The sequence below is a fragment of the Pan paniscus genome, chromosome 14 (assembly GCF_029289425.2).
Source record: "Pan paniscus chromosome 14, NHGRI_mPanPan1-v2.0_pri, whole genome shotgun sequence".
Lineage (NCBI taxonomy): Eukaryota > Metazoa > Chordata > Mammalia > Primates > Hominidae > Pan > Pan paniscus.
In genome coordinates this window covers 39,220,780-39,242,233 of record NC_073263.2, presented here as the reverse complement: position 1 = coordinate 39,242,233, position 21,454 = coordinate 39,220,780, and the positions used below count along the sequence as shown (strand labels likewise).

The window sequence follows — 21,454 nt, the reverse complement described above, 5'->3', positions numbered from 1 at the left end:
ATGAGGAAACTAAAGTAGGGACAGATTAAATAACCTTCCAAAGGTCCCACTGTTCTTAGAAGGGGCAGAGCTTAGACTCTCACCCAAGCATTGACTCCAAAGGTCACGCTTATAACCACTACACCAAAGTGTTAATTTTGATTTTCATAGGTGATATTTTTACTTGAATTCTATAAAGTTAATTTTTTCAGAGAGGATGCTGTAGATCTTAGATTCTTCTGTAGGGAATCTATGATAAGGTGCTATTAACAGCTGTTTCTTAAGATCATGACCACATTGAAGTCTATGAGCACTAATGGCCCCAGTATCTTACAACCTATTTGAGGCCTTCTTCAAGTTTACATAAAGCATCCTTTCTTCCTAAATGTTTTGCTACATTGAAATTTTGCTAGCTAATTTTATATCCTTGTGACTCATATGCTTTAAACTTTTCAAACCGGTGATTCTTACATGTTACAGGTGGAGGAGGAAGGCAGACATCTTTAAGAATATCATTGAGTTTACCATTTGTTTCTCAAAAAAAAAAGATAAACATGGAAAATTACAGAAACAATTATAGATTAATAGAAGCCCACTCATGGGCTCCAATGTAATCTTAAACAAAAGTAAAATTAGATATACTGTTTTATAAGTTAATATTTTTTAAAAGACAGAAATTAGCATTATATGGTAAAGTTAAAATTTTTCTTTCATCAAAAACAAAAGCTAATGTCAAAAAAAAAAAGAAAAGAAAGAACCAGCTAATGTCTTCACTGCCCTATTTAAAAAAGAAAAATCTTCTAAAGAACTTAGAGTTTGTATGAAATACAAAAGGGAGTAGGAACAATAGTTATCACTTTTTGTTTTACAAACATTAAATGGGGGTATTTAAGCACTAATGATATCCAGTTAATCAGATCAACAACTGAAAAGTATTTGTTGATTTTTTTCTTTTCTTCATTTCCCTCATTTAATTTACTGAATTATCTCTAAACCATTAAAATATATTCCAAATGCAAATGCTCCAAATCATCCTATGCTACTACTCTATAGTAGGCCACTTTTGCCAGGTTTACTTACTCTAAGAGTCTCCTAAGTGGTCTCCTTTCTTCCAAATTTGCTCCTCCATACCCACTTTCCATTCTCCATACAGCAGTCCCAATGATATTTTTAAAATGCTTTCAAAAATGAAGATGTGAGACCAAATCTTCAATGGCTTACTCTTGCACTCAAAAACAAACTGCCTTAAAGGTATGTGGAAACAGAATCAACGATCAAAATCAACTCTATACTAGAAATACATATGTGTAAAATAAAATTTAAAAAGAAAAATAAGTTTCAAAAGCATCAAAAAAACCACTCAATAACTGGGAATAAATCTAACAAAAGATGTGCAAGGCCTGAACACTATAAAAGGTTAGTGAGAGAAACTAAAGACCTAAGTAAATGGAGAGATATATGATATTCATAAATTGGAAATCTTGGTATCATTAAGATATTAATTTCTCCTCAACTGATCTATAGATTTAATCAAAGCCTCAGAAAGCTTTTTTATTTTAAAAATGCACAAGTTGATTCTAAATAAAATGAAATCAATGGAATAAATAAATAATCTAAAATAAATCAATGGAATACACAATTACCAAACAAATCCACATACATGGTCATGTAATTTATGACCATTTCCACTTCACTGCAGTGAGAATGGATGGCCTTTACAATAAATGGTGCTGGATCAAGTGTATATCCATATGAAAATATGCACAATAGCGAAGATACGGAATCAACCTAAGTGCCCATCAACAGATGACTGGATAAAGAAAATGTGGTGTGTGTGTACATATAACACATATATATTTGTGGACACACACATATATGTGTTACATATCACATATACACACACACCACACATATACACACACACATATATATACACATACATACACATACACTCACACCATGGAATACTATTCAGCCATGAAAAAGAATGAAATCATTTCTTTTGCAACAACATGAGTGGAACTTCAGGCCATAATCTTAGGTGAAATAAACAAAGTCAAATATTGCATGTTCTTATAAGTGGGAGCTAAATAATGTGTACACATGGACACAGAGTAGAATAATAGACACTGGAGACTCAGACAGGTTGGGAGGGTGGGAGGGGAATGGGGGATGAGAAATTACCTACTGGGTGCAATATACAGTACTCAGGTGATGATTACACTAAAAGCCCAGACTTCACCATTACATAATATATAAATGTAACATGACTGCATTAGTATCTCATAAATTTATAAAAATTAAAAATAAATAAAAGGAAAATGTTAAAAGGAACTATTATATATGGAACATCCACCAGGAAGTAGGCACAGGCTTAGCAATTAGGCAGACCTGGATATATATTCACCCTTAGTGACTATGTGACCTAGGGCAGGTTAATCTACGTTGACTGTGCCGTAATTCTTTGTTTTACATTTAGTAAAAACTCAATTACATAGTGACAACTTATTGAAAGTCATAATGATTGGAAAAGTTAGAATTTGAGTACAGCTCTATCAGACTCCAAAGCCCAGGATTTCCCCTTGAGCCATATATTGCCTTTCTAATGCGGAGCCCCATCAATTGCTCACCCGAGATAAGTATCCCCAACAAACTCAGACTGAATCTTTAATTTAAGAAAGGCTATACCTGCATCGCAGCACAAAAACCACCTGCAACTACACTACTGGTACTAAGACAACCAATTATTAAATATCAACTTAACTGGAAAAAAACATAAAAGTCTCAGGTAACCTAAGAAATACATATGTAGCTAAGGACAAAGATGACTGAGAAGATTAGCTTCTAAGGCTCTTCTAGTTTTTCAATCTATCAAACATCTGTTGAAGACCTACTATGAGAACATGGTATTAGGTATCGTTATATTTTACCAGACATTACAACACGGATCAAGGCCAAAGGCAAGAAAAATTGAAAGCAAGGAAAATAAAGTAATTTAAACAAGACACACACACACACCAATTAAACTTGACCCCTACCTTCATACCATACTCAAAAATTTGAGATGGATTGAAGGCCTAAATGTGGAAGCTAAAATAATCAAGCTTCTTAGAGAAAAATACAGAAGAATGTCCTCATGACCTTGAGATAGCCAAAGATTTCTTAAACAGGACACAAAAGGAACTAATCATGAAATAAAAGCTTGTTATACAAGACTGAATTAAAAATTGAGAATTTCTGTTAATCTAATACATGACTAAGAGAGTGAAAAGACAGTTCAAAAAGTGATAGAAAATATCTGTGATGCTTATTATTCCATAAAGGACTTGTATCCAAACACATGTTTGAAAACTCTTATAAGTCAATAAGAAAAAGGTAACAACCCAGTAAGGACTCTCTGCAACAGTCTTTAAAAGACAACTTCAAAAGAAAGTACATCCAGCAGCCAATAAACATGAAAAATTGTTCATCACCATTAATCTTGAGAAAAATGCAAACTACAAGCAAATGAAATACCACCACACACTTTCTACAATGCCTAAAATTAAAAAGACTAACAACATCACGTACTGGAGAGAATGTGGAACAACTGAAACTCCCACATTTCTGGTGAAGTGATCTAGGACAATTACTTTGGAAAAATACTTAGCAATATCTAGTAAAGCTAATCAATCTTATAATCCAGATATTCCATTTCTAGGCCTACATACAAGAGAAATAAAAACTTATGTCCACCAACACATGTATAAGACTATTAATAATAGCTTTAGTTACAATATCCAAGAACTAGAAACATCCCAAATGTCCATCAGTAACAGAATGAGTAAATTGTGGTGAATATATATAATGAAATTAATACACAACAATTAAAAAATGAACTACTGAACATGCAAAATATATGAATCTTACAGATATGTTAAGTCAGGGCCAAAAAAGTATACACTGTATGAATCTATTTACATGAAGTTAATAGCAGGCAAAACAAGAGACAGTAGTCAGACAGCAGTTTACACCAGGGTTAGATATTGACTGGGAAGGGGAAAGAGGATGCCTTCTGAGGGGCTAGAAATGTTTTATATCTTATCTAGGTGATAGCTAATGAGCATATGCAAATACAAACATTCAACTAACTGTATACTTTAGACTTGGGTACTATATCTGCAGTTAAAAATAAAGCTTGGCTGGGTGCAGTGGCTCAGGCCTGTAATCCCAGCACTTTGGAAGGCTGAGGCGGGCGGATCACGAGGTCAAGAGATAGAGACCATCCTGGCCAACATGGTGAAACCCCATCTCTACTAAAAATACAAAAATTAGCTGGGTGTGGTGGTGCATGCCTGTAGTCCCAGCTACTCAGGAGGCTGAGGCAGGAGAATCACTTGAACCCAGGAGGCAGAAGCTGCAGTGAGCAGAGAGATTGTGCATTACACTCCAGCCTGGTGACAGAGCGAGACTCTGTCTCAAAAAAAAAAAAAAAGTGAGCTCATTTGTTCTTCTTCTTCTTTATATTATTGTACATACTAAACATCAAGTCATTATTATTACTTATTTCAAAATTTGAATATTTTCTAAGTGACAAAGTTGAAGTATACAGAAAAATTTCACATTTAAAAGCATTTAAAGGCCGGGCATGGTGGCTCATGCCTGTAATATCAGCACTTTGGGAGGCTGAGGTGGGTGGATTGCTTGAGACCAGGAAATCAAGGCCAGTCTGGCCAACATGGTGAAACCCTGTCTCTACTAAAAATACAAAAATTAGTTGGAGATGGTGGCGGATGCCTGTAACCCCAGCTACTCGGGAGGCTGAGACAGGAGAATCGCTTGAACCCAGGAGGAGGAGGTTGCAGTGAGCCAAGATCACACCACTGAACTCCAGCCTGGACGACAGAGACAGACTCTGACTCAATCAATTAATCAATCAATACATTTTTAAAAAAAAGCATTTAAGCTATTGAAAACTTCATATTCCATATATTAGAACCTCTCTTTTTTTAAATGTGTAGAGCTGTACACAAAAGTCCTCATTGTTCTTGTGACTATTTACTTTTTATCCCTTCTGTAGTTTAGGTGCTCTGACTTTTACTAGAGAAAAATAAAAGGGTTGCACCATAAAAATTCCAAAAGCTGTTCCTACAACTTCATCCCACTACCAACTTTAGTTTTATTCTTTCAGCTATCTTCCATTTAAGGTCCTATAATTTTCTGCTGTGTAGCTTCTTAGAAGGCCCTTCGCCCATTTGCTTTCAAAAAATAAAGACTAGCCAACCAAACACAAAGTCCTCATATTTTTAAACTAATTTCCTCATTCTCTCTCTATATATATTTAAATATATATATACACATATATAAAGGAGTATATATATAAAAGAAGTGTGTGTGTGTATACATATATATAAATATATACATTCCTTTTGCTCTAAATACGTACATTCTAGTAATTGACAATATGTGGAATTTAAGTTTTTAAGTCAATAAAATTGTCCAAGATAAATTTAGGACTACAAACTAACATGTTTGAAATAATTTCAAATTACAACTTATTTTACACACTTTTATTTTTTTAAATATTAAAGCATTTCAGATAAAAAAAATTTGGTTTTTTGTTTGTTTTTCCTGGCAGAATCATCTGTAAGGAATAATGTAAAACTCAAACTATTCAACCAGAACAGCACCTCTCAAACTATAATGAGCACATGAACCTCCTGGGAATCTTATTAAAATGCATAATTCAATTCAGTAGGTCTGGAGCAGGACCTGAGATATCTGCATGTCTAGTAAGTTCCCATATAATGCCCAAGCTGCTAATCCACATACTATGCTATGAGTAGTAAAAAGAGATTCAAAGCAGTAACCATATCCTAGAATTTAAATGACAATTTATTTAAAGAATCATTTGGGGTTTGTTTTTTTTTTCTCCAGAGGACTGGGCAAATCAATCCTGACTACTATTAACTTGATATGGGTTTCATTTAAGACAGGCTATATCCTTGCAATTAGAACTGCACTATTACTATAGTGAGAAATAATTTTAGAAAATGTCAGTCTAGCCTAAATTGACACAACACTGTGTCTTTTGCAGTATAGATACATATTCTCTTTAAACTTCACTAGATTTGTAGTTATGAATATTTCAGGAGAGCTTGATAAGGAAGGGAGTATGCCTACTTGAATACTCAAGTGCTTCAAACTGCTTTGTTAGGGAAAAGGTACATCTTTCAATAAAATTATGTCCTTGAATTTCCTTTTTCTCATGCTAGATAAAGAATTAGCTCCCAAGTATGTCCTTTTAAAAGCACAAAAGCAATCATATTTTTAAAAATTCCTCTCTGGCTATACCTTTATTTTAAAAGCTATTCTTTCTAACAATTATACTATTCACTTAAAATTCTATTAACAAAAATTTCCACTTGGGTGCTTTGCTAATGAAGAACATTCTACAATAAATATTGTTTTCTTCATAAAGCTACAGTGTTTTTAGAGGAAGTGAAATCATTTACAAGAAGCAGAATAAGTAAAAGATATAACTAATATAAAATTATGGAACATTAAAATTTGATGAAAGGAAGATATTCTTGCAAAAAACCTGAAATGGTTGTAGATACAAGCAACATATGAGTTGTAAAGAGAATCATAATACAGTCGCAATCTAATGTAAAAATAACTCTAAATATGGCCCAGTTCATATCTGAGAAAAACATCCAGGGTTCAATTAGTAATAATGACAACAAAAACAACAACAATAATGATCAGAGCCCATTCACTGCTATAAACTCATATAAGCTGCAATATTGATTGGTAATTAATAAATTCAGATTACAATTACTTTCTTTCCTCATTTTCATCCCATTCTGTTCAAAGTTTTAATTGGAAGATGTCATCCTTCAGTTGCCTTTTACTATCCATTACAGATGACCCTTAAACAACACATGTTTAAACCACAAAGGTCCACATTTACATAGATTGTCTTCTCCCTCTGCTACTCTCTGAGACAGCAAGACCAGTCTCTCTTCTTCCTCCTCCTCAGCCTACTCAATGTGAAGACAATGAGGATAAAGACCTTTATGATGATTCACTTCCATTTAATGAATAGTAGATATATTTTCTCTCCCTTATGATTTTCTTAATAACATTTTCCTTTCACTAGCTTACTTTATTGTAAGAATACAGTATATAATACATACAACAAAAAATGTGTTGACTGCTTATGTTATTAGCAAGGCTTCCAGTCAATAGCTAATTAGCAGTTAGATTTTGAGAGTCGAAAGTCACACGCAGATTTTTTCAACTTCACAGGGGTCAGCATCATAACTCCCATGTTGTTCAGGAGTCAACTGTATGTTTTCCTGTTTTGTTGCAACTTTCATTTTAACTTTTACATGACTAATAAAATATATAGAAATTTACTATTAGGGGAATAAAATAAAATAAATGGATAACCACTTGGGAAAGAATAAGATACTAACTTCTCAGTCTGAACAATAATAAACTTCAGTAGATTAAAAATTTGTTGCAAAAGTGAAACCAAGACTAGGGCCAGGTGTGATGGCTCACACCTGTAATTCCTGCACTTTGGGAGGCTGAGGCAGGAGGATCACCTGAGGCCAGTAGTTTGAGACAAGCCTGGGCAACATAGTGAGACCATGTCTCTACAAAAAAAAAAAAAAAAAAATTTAAATTAGCTGGGCATGATGGCATGCACCTATAGTCCCAGCTACTTGGAAGGCTGAGGCAGAAGGATGGCTTGAGCTTCAAGGCTGCAGTGAGCTACGATCCTGGGCAACAACAGTAAGACCCTGTTGCTTAAAAAAATAAATAAAGTGAAAACATAGAAACACCTAAGAAAATACATCTAAATAAATGTATTAAACAATCTATCATTTCCCCACTAATAGATGCTAACTTTAATATATATTAAATTCTAAATGTTTTTTCTTGTGGGAATACTTTCAAGCATGGAATGCTCCCAAGGGAAAAAAACTATAAAAAAAGTTCTATTGAACTATAAAAAAATTAAAAGTTGATGTGTCAGAAAATACTACAGGCAAATTTTAAAGGCAAATGATAACGTGGAGAAAATGTCTGTAATATATATGATGGAGTTAATATTCTTAACGCATAAAGAATATCAGAAATGAACAAGACAACCCAATAGGAAAATGGCAAAGGACTTGAACAAGCAATTCACAAACAGCCAAAAACATATCTTAAAATGTTCATTCTCACTAGAATCACAGAAATCCAAATGAGAAAAACAACAAAATGTTGCTTTTGCTTGTCATGTTGGTAAAGATTTTTTTTTAATGTCCATTATCCAGTTTTAGCAAGAGTTGGCACTTTTTCAGTAGGAGGTAGTATGGTAGATTTGAGGAAATGGGTGAAAATAAGTGAGGTAAATGTGAGTGGCTGCCAAAGGACAATCAGTATTTGCTGGACCTCCTGGAGGGCTTTCCTGATGTTGGAGACAATTTTTAGTGATTCCTGTCTGTATGATGTAATTTTCTTTAGCAGAGCTCAGGAAAAATTGAAAAATTGAATTAACTCAAGGTGGTTTTGCAAAGTGAATGTGGTAAAATGGCAAGGGTGCAAGAGATTTAAAGCTAATGGCAAGATAGTGATGGAATATAGGCCAGCAGAAAATGAACTGAACCATTCATGTTACCAGTATTTATTGAGCACCTCATGAGCTGGTATATAAGAAAATTAATTACATTTGTATATTGATCTTTTCACCAATGACTTCACTAGAATTCATTTTCTGGTTGTATAGCTTTTTAGTTGATTCTCCTAGGTCTTCAAAATAGACTATCATAACATCCATAAATAATCTAATGTCTCCTCCTTTAAAATATTTACAATTCATTTCTTTATCTCATCTTTCTACCGTGGTTACTATTTAAAAGTATTGGCAAGCATTCTTGTTCTTCACTTAAATAGAAGAACCACTAGTGTGTCAATATTAATTATGATGTTGGCTGTTAGTTTTATCTCTCTTTATATGGTTAAGGAAGTATTCATCAATGACTTGTTTTAATATTAAGATTTTCCCCAACGTGATCAAATATGAGAATATAAAATTTATTTTATATACTCATTTAGTATATTTCCTAACACTGAAACATTCTTATATTCATGTAATAAACCATTCTTGGTTTTAATATATAAATGCTGAATTTTGAAGTTTTAAAACTTAAAAAGTGACTAATCTATGGTTTCCACTACTATCTTTAAAAGGTTTTATGTTGGTGTTATACTACCTAAAACAAACTGGGAAGCTTTCCATATTTTTTCATGTTCTGGAGAATTATCTGTTCCTCCTAAGGATGAATGAAGTTCTCTATATAATCTGAACTAGGCTAGGCTAGGCTAGGCCTGGCAACACGTTCTTTAATAACTTTTCTTCCTTCCTTAGGTATATTCACACTTTCCACTTCCTTTTGACTCACATTTTACCAATTTATGTCACCTTAAAAAGCATTCATCTTATTCTGATTTTCAGATGATTAGCACAAAACTGCACATGGTACTCTCTACGTTTTAATTCTCATCTGTGGATTGTCTCTAATTTCTAAAAACTTCTAATTTTCTTTTTTTCTTGATTAGACTTGCTAGAAGTTTGTCAATTTTGTTTATCTTTTCAACAAATAATTCTGCTTTTGTTTTCTAATTTGTCACGGAAATTTAATTCCATCCTTTCCATATATCTTTATTTTATTGCTCTGTTTCAAATTTCTTAATACAAACGCCTAATGCATCTATTTTCAGTCTTGAGGCCCATATGTTTTCTAATTGGTAAAGCTTTGGGTAATATGCTTACCCATGAACTTTTCTAAGTACTACAATCTGGCTCCTATCTCCACCACAGGACTAAAATTGCCCATTTAGGTCACCTATCACATATATATTGCCAAAGATAACAAGCCTCCTACTTGAACTCTTTAAAAGCATCTGTCATTATTAACCATGCCCTCCTTCTAGAAACTGTCTTCTCTTGGCTTTTCTGATAAAACCTTATCCTAATTTTTGTCCTGCCTCTCTGGCCATCCTCTCTCAGCATCATACTGTTGATGTTTTTCCTTCTCTTAAACGTCAGTGTTTCCCAAGACTGTGTCCTGGTAGCTCTACTCATAAAAAAGAATTATTCCTAGTGACTTCATCCAAACCCATGAATTCAACTATCTCTTATATGTAAAACTCTCTAAATCCAAATGTATCACTCCCTTTTAGATTAGACCAATTCCAGAGGGATCTCTCATAGGCACCTCAAACTCAACTTATCTAACTTAGATGATACCATCTTTATCTCCCAAATTGTACCCTCTTTCTGCATTCTAGATATTCGTGATTAGCCTAGGAATTATTCTAGATGACTCCCTCTCACTAACCCACATTCAGTCATCAAGTTTTGAAGATTTTACCTTTACCCTTCACGAATCTGTCCCCTCTTGCCTATTCCCAGAGTCTTTCCCTTAGATCATGTATGAATAAAAACAGTTTCAATACTCCTTTAATTTTCCTATTTCCAACCTAGCCTCCCCACTTATATATATAAAACACATCACTTTACAAGTGATATTTTTTAATAAATGAAAAAATTTTTTATAGGTAACTCATACTCATGTTCTAGCATATTCTATTTCTTTCTTCTATTTAAGATGACCTCTATGCACTCCTTTCCTCACCTATCTAAAGCCTACCTGTCCTTCAAAGTTCAACTCTATTACATCTCTCTATGGAAAGCTTCCTCTCTGTAAAGGAGTACAGATAGTTTGCTAAATATACTCCTCCTTTGCTGCTAGCATATACCCTAGGCACATGTCTTTCATAAATCATAGAATTCTATAATAACCAGACTTATTTGGTCATTTTCCACTAAAGGAAAAGCAACCTTAATGAGGCCAACAGATGTTGAGTGTTCATCCTTGTACTCTCAACAGCTAGCACATATTTGTTCATGTTTAATGTTTGTGTATCATGTATAAATTATTTTAGAAGAGTTCTGTCTAAATAAGAACTCATAATAACAAATATAACCAGAAATGATTGTTAGTAAACTGTTGATACAAACAAAAATACACAAGGCAAGAAAAATTAAGGTAGATATTCCAGCTCCACAAATTCATGTTGCTTTTCCAAATGAATCTGAGTCATGCATGTGGGTCAGGAAGTAGACTCCTATTAAGGCTTAGGAAAGTGAAGACTGAACTTAGGAAAGTGAAGATTGACCAGGTATTCTGGACTAAATTGCTACTGACTATTTTATACCATATTACAAAATCTGGGCCTAATATAGCTAGCCTATTAGATAGAGTAGTACAATTAAAAAGCCAGCATGGTGATTGTGACACATCCTTGAAAAACTCATGTTCTCAATAATGAAACAAAAATAAAGAAGGATTTGATCATTGTAAGTCTATTCCTTAAGGTCCTGCCAAAATACCCTGCTCAATTTAAGATATTAGATCTTACAGGACTCTTTGAGGATTTTGTTGTTTGTTTTTTTGTGGGATGTTTTCCCTTGTTTGTTTTCATAAATAATTATATAACTCAGAGGAGCATACATTTCATAAGGACAAAACTGTAACATCAGGGGTAAAAATATAAGCTGTTTGGAAAAAATATTTTGTAAGAGTTCTGGTTTTCCAATCTGTATGTCATCTTAGCCCCCAGCTAAATACAGTAAGTTTGCTTTAATTATACAACTTCTGTGATAGAAAAAAATGGTAGTAAAATTGGAGCCTGAGATGCCATCTCCAATTATAACTCAATGTTATACTGTTTCAGGAACAAAGACTATCAACTTAGGTCCAGTAAGCCATCTCAAAATGAAAGTTGTTGGTGACAGGAAGAACTCAAAAGAACAAAGAATGTAATGGGAAAAGTTATCAATCAATACAAAAATCATTAAAACATCTTTAATGTGAAACATTCACATAATTTAATAATTACATTTTTCAAACATACCTTGTCCATTAATTTACTTGCATGAAGACTCAAGCTATTGAAGAATATTTTTTTGCTTAGCAAATGCATTTCTTCAATGGTAGTCAATAATGCAGTTGCACTATTTCCAACAATACCACTAAAAGCAAAGAATATTTCAGGTTGCAAAACAGAAACTGAAATAAAACAGTTCCTTAACTGAGTAGAATGCTTTAAAAGGATCTAGATTTAAATAAAAGTTTTTATGTAAAATATAACCTGTGAATTAAAAATACTCTAGTTTCATATTTTAAAAATCAGGATTTTTGTTTTTCTTTTGAGTTAGGTGATGAAAAAATAAAAACAAACTACTATGTTTTCAATATTTCACAATCTCTTTTAGCAAAACCGTGGGTCAGAACAGATATTTGTGATATATAAAACCCTATCTCTATTTTTCCTCTATTAGAGTAAATATATGTCTCAATTATCTAAGACAGTTAATTTTAATTTTAAGAAGAGCACTGAATCAACAGCTCTATTGATAAAATATTTAAATTGTATAAATACTGTTATTCTTTTAATTAAAACTGTTATACTATATCAACAACACACCTATAAATCAGTTTCTCAATTTTTATACAGCTGCCTACAGAGCAGTATATTTAGACTAATTGAAAAGTCTGATAGCATTTTGAAATGGCTAATTACATTAGTACATTCCATAATCCTCAATTTGCTATTGTATAAGGCTATTTCTTAGACCCATTCAAGGAGGTTTCCCATTTTTGCCAAGATCTAAGACAAGTATGTATATAAAACAATTCCCATTTTTTTCCTCCTAATTCACATACTAAAAGTGATTTTAACAACCTTCTAGAGGAAAAGTTTCATGTGGTTATGAAAATATGCTGTAATCCAGTAGGGAATTATAATTTCTAAAGGCATAACAACATCTTCCATGCCTAAAAAATTTTAGATTGTTAAAGATGAATATAATGGCATTAAATACTACTAAACAGTAAGCTAAAACACAGCAAATTTACTGATAAATCATATACCACATGTATTATAAAAGCAAATACTAATATTTGCAAATGTAATATTTCAGTACAATTCCGAAACCAAAATAAATTAGGTAAATTCTTACATAGTTCATGAAAACAATGTAAATTATTAGTAAAGTGCATATATATAGCAAACAGCAAAATACTAGCAAATTACTAAACCAGTAGCCATAATACTTATATTTTAAAGAAACAATAAGTATTTCAGTTAAAAATATTGTAAGCCAAATACTAAAATAAACTGGATAGAATTCCCACACATGCCTGCACATGCAATAAAAACAAGTATTTCTCCGAATAAAAGTGTACATCAAGCAACAGAGGAAGCAAATTAAATGAAAACAAATGGAAATAATTTAATGAAAAATTTGGAGAGAACTCAACATACATTTACATTCATTTTTTTTTTAATTTGGAGTTATCAGCTGTACTTTGCAGTTATTCAGATCTAGAATTTACTGTTTATTGAACACTCATTATGTTCCAGTAACTGGTACAGATAATTGTAGATGTTTCTTCTGACATTTCATTCCATATTTCTATCCAACATGCTTATACTCCCATTACTTGATTTTTCAGTTTTAGGTATTATCTACAAATTCCCTGATGTAGAAGATGAGAGTTAAACTCTCTTATACAATTCTCCTCCTCCACCACAACACACCCAAACTTCACCTTCCCCAGGCTTCCTAATATAGCCAAGGGCACAGAGTTCTGGTAAATAACTATTCAATATTTACATCATTACACTCATGTAAATACTATTCAGAGCTGACCAAAGAATCAGGGATACCCAAAACAAGCCAGTGAACAGGCTAGTGAAGAAGATAAATCCCAGTGTGACAGCCAAACAGCTTGCAGTAGGCCTAAAGGGCAACACATCTAGACTGGAGGGGAATGAGGGCTCCAAGAAGGGTATCAGACAGGGGCAGGAGAGAGGCGGATTACTTGTTGGACTACATGGTGAGACAATGCAATGTTGAGTTCTCTTAAATAGCTTGGATCCAAAATAGTGATAAGGGCATAGGAAAGTAAACAAGTACAAAAGCCAAGTGTTTATTAATTCCAGGGAGAAAAGTTTTACAGGAAAGGATATATAATCCAAGCATACTCGAGTCCCTGTTTCCTGGATTCTATATCTTCCTTTTGTTAGGAGTTTTAATGTATGAGAGGTAAATTTTTTGAGATCTTGCATGCTTCCTGCTTCTTCCCCAACTTCACCGCTATTCCTTCCCAGTTTTCTTTGTCATTTCTCCTCTTCTTGACCTCAAAATATTGGAGTTTCCCAGGACTCAGTCCTTAGCAACCATTCTTTATCTATACTCATTTCTTAAGTGATCTTACCTACTCCCATGGCATCGTGTCATCTATTTTCTGAAAACTAAGACATTTTTAGCTTCAGCCCTGATTTCTCTCTGTATTATTTGATCACTCATAATCTCCTGTATATTCACAGATACATCAAATCTGACAAGGCCAAAACTGAACGGAACTCTTCATTACCCACCACTCCCATCAACCAGTTCCTTTCCAGCATTCCCCATCTCAGCAAACAATACCATTCACCCAGCTGTTCAAACCAAAAGCCAAAAATTCATCCTTGACTCCTCATACCTCACCTATCTAGTATGTATACATGTCCTATTGGCTGTGACATAAATTATCTCCAAAATCAACTACTGTTTACCATTTCTAAGACCATCACCCTAGTCTAAACATCATCATCTCTTCTCAGGAGCACAAACTGCTTTCTAAATATCTTCCTTATTTTCCCTTTTGTCTCACTACACTACATGATTCACAGAATATACACAGTAACCTTATAACACAAATCTGCTCAGGTCACTCAAAACCCTCACATTTTCCCCAATCTTATCCACTCAGTATAAAATCGAAATATCCACTATCGCCTTCAAAATCCTGTGTGAGCTGGCCTCTCTCTACCTTTCTGATTTCATCTCCCCCTACTCCTTCCAATTCACTACACTCCAATTCCTGGTCTTCTTTCTAGTCCTCCAAAATGCAAGCTTTTCCTAGCTTCAGCACCAGAGTGTATTTTTGTCCTGGACACTCTTCTCCATGATCTTTTCATGCCCAACTCCTTCATATTATTCACATCCATATTCAAATATCACCTCTATCGAATGGCCTCAAAAACAGTCACACACACATATATCTTCTCATGTATGATCACTGCCTATACTTTCTACTTCCTTTTTCCTGCTTTTTCTTCAGTACCCTTACCACTACCTAAAATTATTATTTTGTACTTGCTTGTCTCCCCTACTAGAATGTAAGTTTAAGCTCTGTTTTGTTAATTACTGTTTCCTTACCACCTAGAAGAATGACAAGTATACAGTCAACTGTTTAATTGACTAAATGAGGAAATGTGTGAACAAGTAGACAAAGTACATGCAAACAATCAATAAAAAAAATTTTAATTGTCATCTTCAGTATCATCTTCAAAGATAGAAAAATTATAATTCTCAGAGCCTAAAAAAACCTGTTGTCATCTTCAGAATCTGAATTATTTTATTTCCAGCATTTTCTAAATTAGAAACTAAGATATCAATATCTTTAAATAATAAATTTCATGTAGTCCCATCATGGACATTATTAAATAAACAATTTTTAAAATTATTTTACCAGCATCTTTTTATAACACAGCATTTGCTATGTCTAGCTTTCAGCTGCCCTTGTGTTTTCTAAGTATTTATCATTCTCTTATTACAGGATGCTATAATATTACAACTGAAACTAATTCATTGCTTTTGAATTATGGGAATGATGACAACAAGTTTATATCTAAAATATTAAGGGACTAATCCAAATCCTATCTCTGATCATTTTTGTAGACTATGACTTGTTAGTTTTGTTTGAAAATCTACTAGTAAGATGTGAAATCCATTCCCTAGCTGTTAAGTTCTGGGTGGCTACTCTCTGTCACTAAGGGGTAGGTGATAACCTTACCACAGTTTTTTGGTACTCTGTAAACTAGTGCTCCCTGAACCTTTCCTGGTAATGTTAGTTACATCCTTCTTAGATTTTTAACAGTTGGCCTACTATTCCTGATACTGGCATACTGCATAACAAATAACTTTTAAATAATTATTTAATGGAAAAATATAAAAACTATCAAAAATATGGCTTGGAAAGACATTGTTTTAACATAACTACATATATAACAGTCTTACAGTGACAGTTATAATAAAACTCAAGGGTATACCACCAAAACACGTAAGTAAAGCAAAAATGAATGCATATTTTGGAGTCAAAGATCACATTTTATATAAGACAAGTGGTTCCTAATCAGATAAAGTTGCTGTTATGTAGAGAAGATAAAGCTATGGCTCTATTTTATCACTTATAGTAAACTAAATGCTAAAGAATTTAGGTTATTTACATCCAGAATAGAACATTTCATTCACTATGCCCTATTGTGAGTATATGGTAGGTTATTTACATCCAGAATAGAACATTTCGTTCACTATGCTCTATTGTGAGTATAAGGTATAGTTGCTTTAGTTGCCTTGGATGTCTTTTACCAATGCAGGAAGACTCAATAAAGACTTACATTATAGACTTATATTGCTATATAAGGGGTGGGTGTGTGTGTGTGTGTGTGTGTGTGTGTGTGTGTGTGTGTGTGTGTGTGTAGTTAAGCTTGGAGAAAAAAGGAGAAAGGAAATAATAGACCTTAAGGCATAGCATGTATAATATGCATATAATGATTTACATGGTGTGGAAGTCCTACTAGTTACGCTTAGTCTATACTTAGTGTATAATTACTATACACAATATAAAAAAAAATCTTATACTGTGCTCTAACTGAAAGAAATATCACACTGGATTTAGCAAGCACATTTTGCCATTCTACTTACCTGATTGTATGGTGATAAAATTTGAGGAGATTAGAAATTTTATATAATAAAACTGCCCCAGGTTCAGCAACTATTACTTGCTCAATTCGAACCTATTAAAATATGTGAGAGGAAAGTAAACATTTCTTAAAAGTATAACTTTTCTTCATTAATAACATATGGTATGAATAGCATAACAAAGATAAAATTTTATTACTGCAGAGATCACAAAATGCCTCCTAATTTCTGAGTAGTAAGTCATAGAAGATGGTAAAGTAACAAACATTTTAACAGAGATATACTCTACAAAAAAACTGACCCATTATTTGCAGAATTTGGTTCAAGGCAGTTGTTACCAGGAATGTCAATACATTGAGATCATTTGAGATTTATCACCAGTATATAATGGAATTTGGTTCAATACGAAATTGCAAAGGCAACTGTTACATCCCTAAAACAGATTATCAATGAAAACATAATGCTTTATTGCTAAATATTCAAGAAAAAAATAAAATAAATTCCAGTCTATAAATTATTATATCAAGTTTGTCTATTAATCAAAGAATAGAAAACTAGGCAAATCTTGAATTAGCACCAACATATTTGCCAAATTATAAGACTACCAGGGAAAAATCAGATCTACTTCAAGATTAACTTGATCTGCCTCAAGATTTAGGAAATATGAATCTTTTCTAATTAAATTCCATCCCTCACTGATCCTTCTTTTACATTCTCTCATTAATGAATACAATCTAAACTACACTGATAAACGTTTACTTAAATATTGTATCTGTCCTTAAGCTACTGCTTACATTCTATCTTCTTGCTTTCCTAACTAGTTTCTAATACAAATACAGTATAGACATTATGTCTTCTGCCTATTTTACATCTCTGTAGCATCTGGTAGAACAGTATACACACAACAGATGTTTAATATATGCTTTTAAAAATTGAACTTTCTCTGTATTTAGATTTTGGCATATGTCATAAAACAAATGTGATTTGCTAAAATGAGATTTTATATCTGCATACGAAAACCTCTTAGATTACAGAAATCAATTTACCTTTACATTAATATGTTTATGAAATTGATCTGTTGGTATAGGTGACAGACTATCTAATTAACACAATATCATGGATCATGAATGGCATTTGAACTTAAAAAATATATTTTTCCATGATTTATTTTTAAATCAAGGCCTTAACAGTGACTTAAATTATACATTACATCAATAAAAGTGATATTTTCTTAATTTTAATATAATTATTACAGCAAAATATAAAAAATGTTAGTTGTAGGCAAACAGCTCTTTACTAGCAGATTTTAAACAACATCTCAGCTATCCGGCCAGCTGCCTTCCAGAATTTTGAGGCATCAAGAAAATATTCTTAGTTCTGACTCCCTTAAGAAAGAGAGAAAAGAGGGGAGAGAAAGAAAGAAAGGAAAAGCAAAGAGGGAAAGGAGGGAGAAAGGAAGAAAAAACAAAAACAATTTCCAACTCTCTCCATGAATATAAAGGTTTTGAGGGAAAGTGGCAATAAAGAATACAACAGCTACAATACAAAATACAACAGAGAAAGGCTGGAAAATCAGGAGACTGACAAATAATACACCAAGAATGCTTTGTTTGCCACACAGAAATAAACACTCTGTCTTATGAGAGCTATATAAGAGGGTAACCATTTTCAGCAAAACCCAACAGTCACAGGAGAAACAACAAAGGACAAGAGAAACGAAAAGTAAAAAGTAAAAAAAGGTCAAAGAGACTTAAAGGAGTGGTGGTAGCAGCAACTGACTGGAAATTATCACTGTGATGACAGTGGAGGGAAAAATCATTAGCAGAGCTGGAAAGCAGCAACGGGAATAATGGCTCAGATATAAAGTATGTTGGAACAGACCCTGGCACATCATAAGCACTCAATAAATCCTAACTGCATTACGAGAAGCAGCATCAACCATAAAGGCAGATATTAAAAGTAGCAAAATGAGCTTCAGGCACCCTGACAGCAGAGAAGGTAGGGAAGAGCTGAAAGACAGAACAGTGGCTCTCCTCTCCAAGGCCAGAGAGAAAGCTAGAGCAAAAGCGAGAGCAAGAGAAAGAGAGTGGGTTTGTGTTCATGAAGAGGACACGGGAAGAAGGGAGGACTAAAAAAGATGATGACAAACCTACTTTACCTTAATATCACAGACAGCTGCTCAGGGTAGACATCTGTTCCTATGTATACCTCAATCTGAGGGTCCAATGACTATATTGTGTACAATATTCAGCTTTATTTTCCATGTCATTGATCTTTTACATATACCTGCTTTCATAGAACCCACCATAATCTAAGGTCTGTAGCATACACTACACTAAAGTTTTTATTAAAAGAGAAAATTCAAATGATAGCTGGTAATCTCTCAGCAATCTAAAACATTCACATAAAAGAAGGATTTTATACCCATGGGCTTGAAAAAAAAATTTAATATATTAGTTCTGGTCTTTCTAGCTACAGTTTTGGAATAAAGACATGTACAAAGTAATAAGGTTGATGCTGATGAGCCACGGTACCCCCTACACAACATATGCAATCTTAAACTTAGAGCACAGATTCTTTAAACTGGCAATAGGTTTACAGATCTTATCTTAATGCATACATTTACAAATATTTAATCTACTACCTATGATGTTTCACTTTACTAAGACGAAGATTAAACAAGGTAGAATAAATCAAATATATAGTTTCTCAAGGATTATCTCCCATTACCACTATAACCTTTTATGTTTCTAAAAATCAAAATCTCTTATTCTAAAAAAAATTCATATCTACAAAGAATAATGATGGACAGAAAAGTAGCCATAACATCCAATATCATATGTCATTAGAAAAAGTTTAGTTGCTTATCAATTAGGAAGAAGAAATTTTGTATGAGTGGGATTACAAGAGCAGATTGATCACTAGAAAAAATCAGAATTATAATTGCAAAAGAAAATAATTAAAGTTGAAATTTTTTTCCTCAACTAACAACTATCTCACTGAAAACATAAGATACTCAAATAAGGTCATACAGAAAAAAAATTCTTAAAATACTGTAACACTGTCTATCAGTATATAAGGAAGGGAAGGTATGAGAGTTGCTGGATTACATATCACTATCAAGCTAATTTGATATGTAACTATTGTGAACACCTGCTAAATATTCTCTGGATGCAATACATATTATCATCATATGGAAAGATTTGAAGTTTCTGCCATTTCAGAAAAGGAATTTTTCTTCATTTTACAACAAAAAGATGCTTGTTTGCTTACTAGTGTCTTCTTTACCTTTGGCAACTTACATTTAAATTTGCCAGCAGATCACAATAATGTCCTACAATTGCCATAAAGATCTTTCTGGGTATGTACATTAAAGGAAGATGAAGTGAGAATTTCTAAGTACATTTTAAAACAAAGGCAGACTTCAGTATATAAAGTCTTTATACAAGTGGCTGGTATTAGTTTAAACATTTTTAATATAATAATTCTTACTCAAACCAGGACAGGAAACTGAAAAGTCCATTATAACGCTTAGATTCTAAAATTACAGTATTTATAAAATTACTTTTTAAAAAGAAAAGGAAAAGCATACACCTACTATGTACCCACAAAAATCAGAAAAGTTGTAAAAAGAAACATAATTACATAAGCAAGGAAGGGGGGAAGGTAAGGCAGATAAAGTAAAATTTACTTATCAAAGTGACTAGGAGTTTAATTTAACTATATGAAGTTATAAAAAGGTATAAAAGCATAGCAAAATAAATTTCATTTTATTCCTCCTCTTCTTCTACCTTTCCAGTAACTGCCAGTATACAAAATAAACAACATTTATATAAGTTATATATGTCTACATCAAACTATGACAAGTAAATATTTCATTTGGGAGAAATAAGTAAAATAATTTCAAGATACTTTGCCATTTATTTACTGAATATACAGTTAGGTCCTATGAGATCAAGTTAGAGTAACAGTTAAATTTGTCAATATAATCAATTGTCACAAAGTGTGTCATCTGAGATTTCCTTGCCTGAAGCATATACCAAAAAAACAAAAACCTTAGAAATAAAATAAAATTAATTTTAAAGTTCATTTCTTGAAAAATTAATTATTAAACTTCTGGATTTCAATTTCTATGTATGAAATTAAAGTCAATCAAGGAAGTTGGTTTACAAGGAAAAGTAAACCAACATTGGCCAAGTATTCTCTAAATATTAATAAAGGAAAATAAAGGTATTTACCATCTGCTAAATACTTAGTATCATAAACTATGTACTTCATCTACACAGTCATCCTCACAACAACCCTGGATGATAGGTGTTTTAATATACAGGTCCCACCGGAGCATATTTCAGGTGCAGAAGAGTTAAGCGGATGCAATAAGTAAACACAATTAAGTGGCAATATGGGAATTCTAACTCAAATTTGATTCCAAATTCTGTTCCTTGCACTATAAACAGTATTGATGATAATACCAATACATATTATTTTATCCTTGGATTAATCATTATTTATTGCTATGACAAGCAAAAACTCTTCTATGCTTGAAGCAATCAAGTAAACAAAATATTCTTAGTAAATCTCTCTGTTAAGAGTTCATAGATTCGCTGTTTAAAT

General features: G+C 32.8%; 1 protein-coding gene across 1 annotated transcript in view; it reads right to left on the bottom strand.

Moving 5' to 3' along the window:
* The window catches only part of COG6 (component of oligomeric golgi complex 6), a 96,567-nt gene that overhangs the window by 40,956 nt on the left and 34,157 nt on the right, over positions 1 to 21,454 (bottom strand). The window contains exons 12-13 of the mRNA XM_003806907.5: positions 16,844 to 16,935; positions 11,938 to 12,055 (exon numbers count right to left, since the gene is read on the bottom strand). Coding sequence (XP_003806955.3) covers positions 11,938 to 12,055; positions 16,844 to 16,935 — 210 coding nt within the window. The remainder of the gene's footprint in view (positions 1 to 11,937; positions 12,056 to 16,843; positions 16,936 to 21,454) is intronic.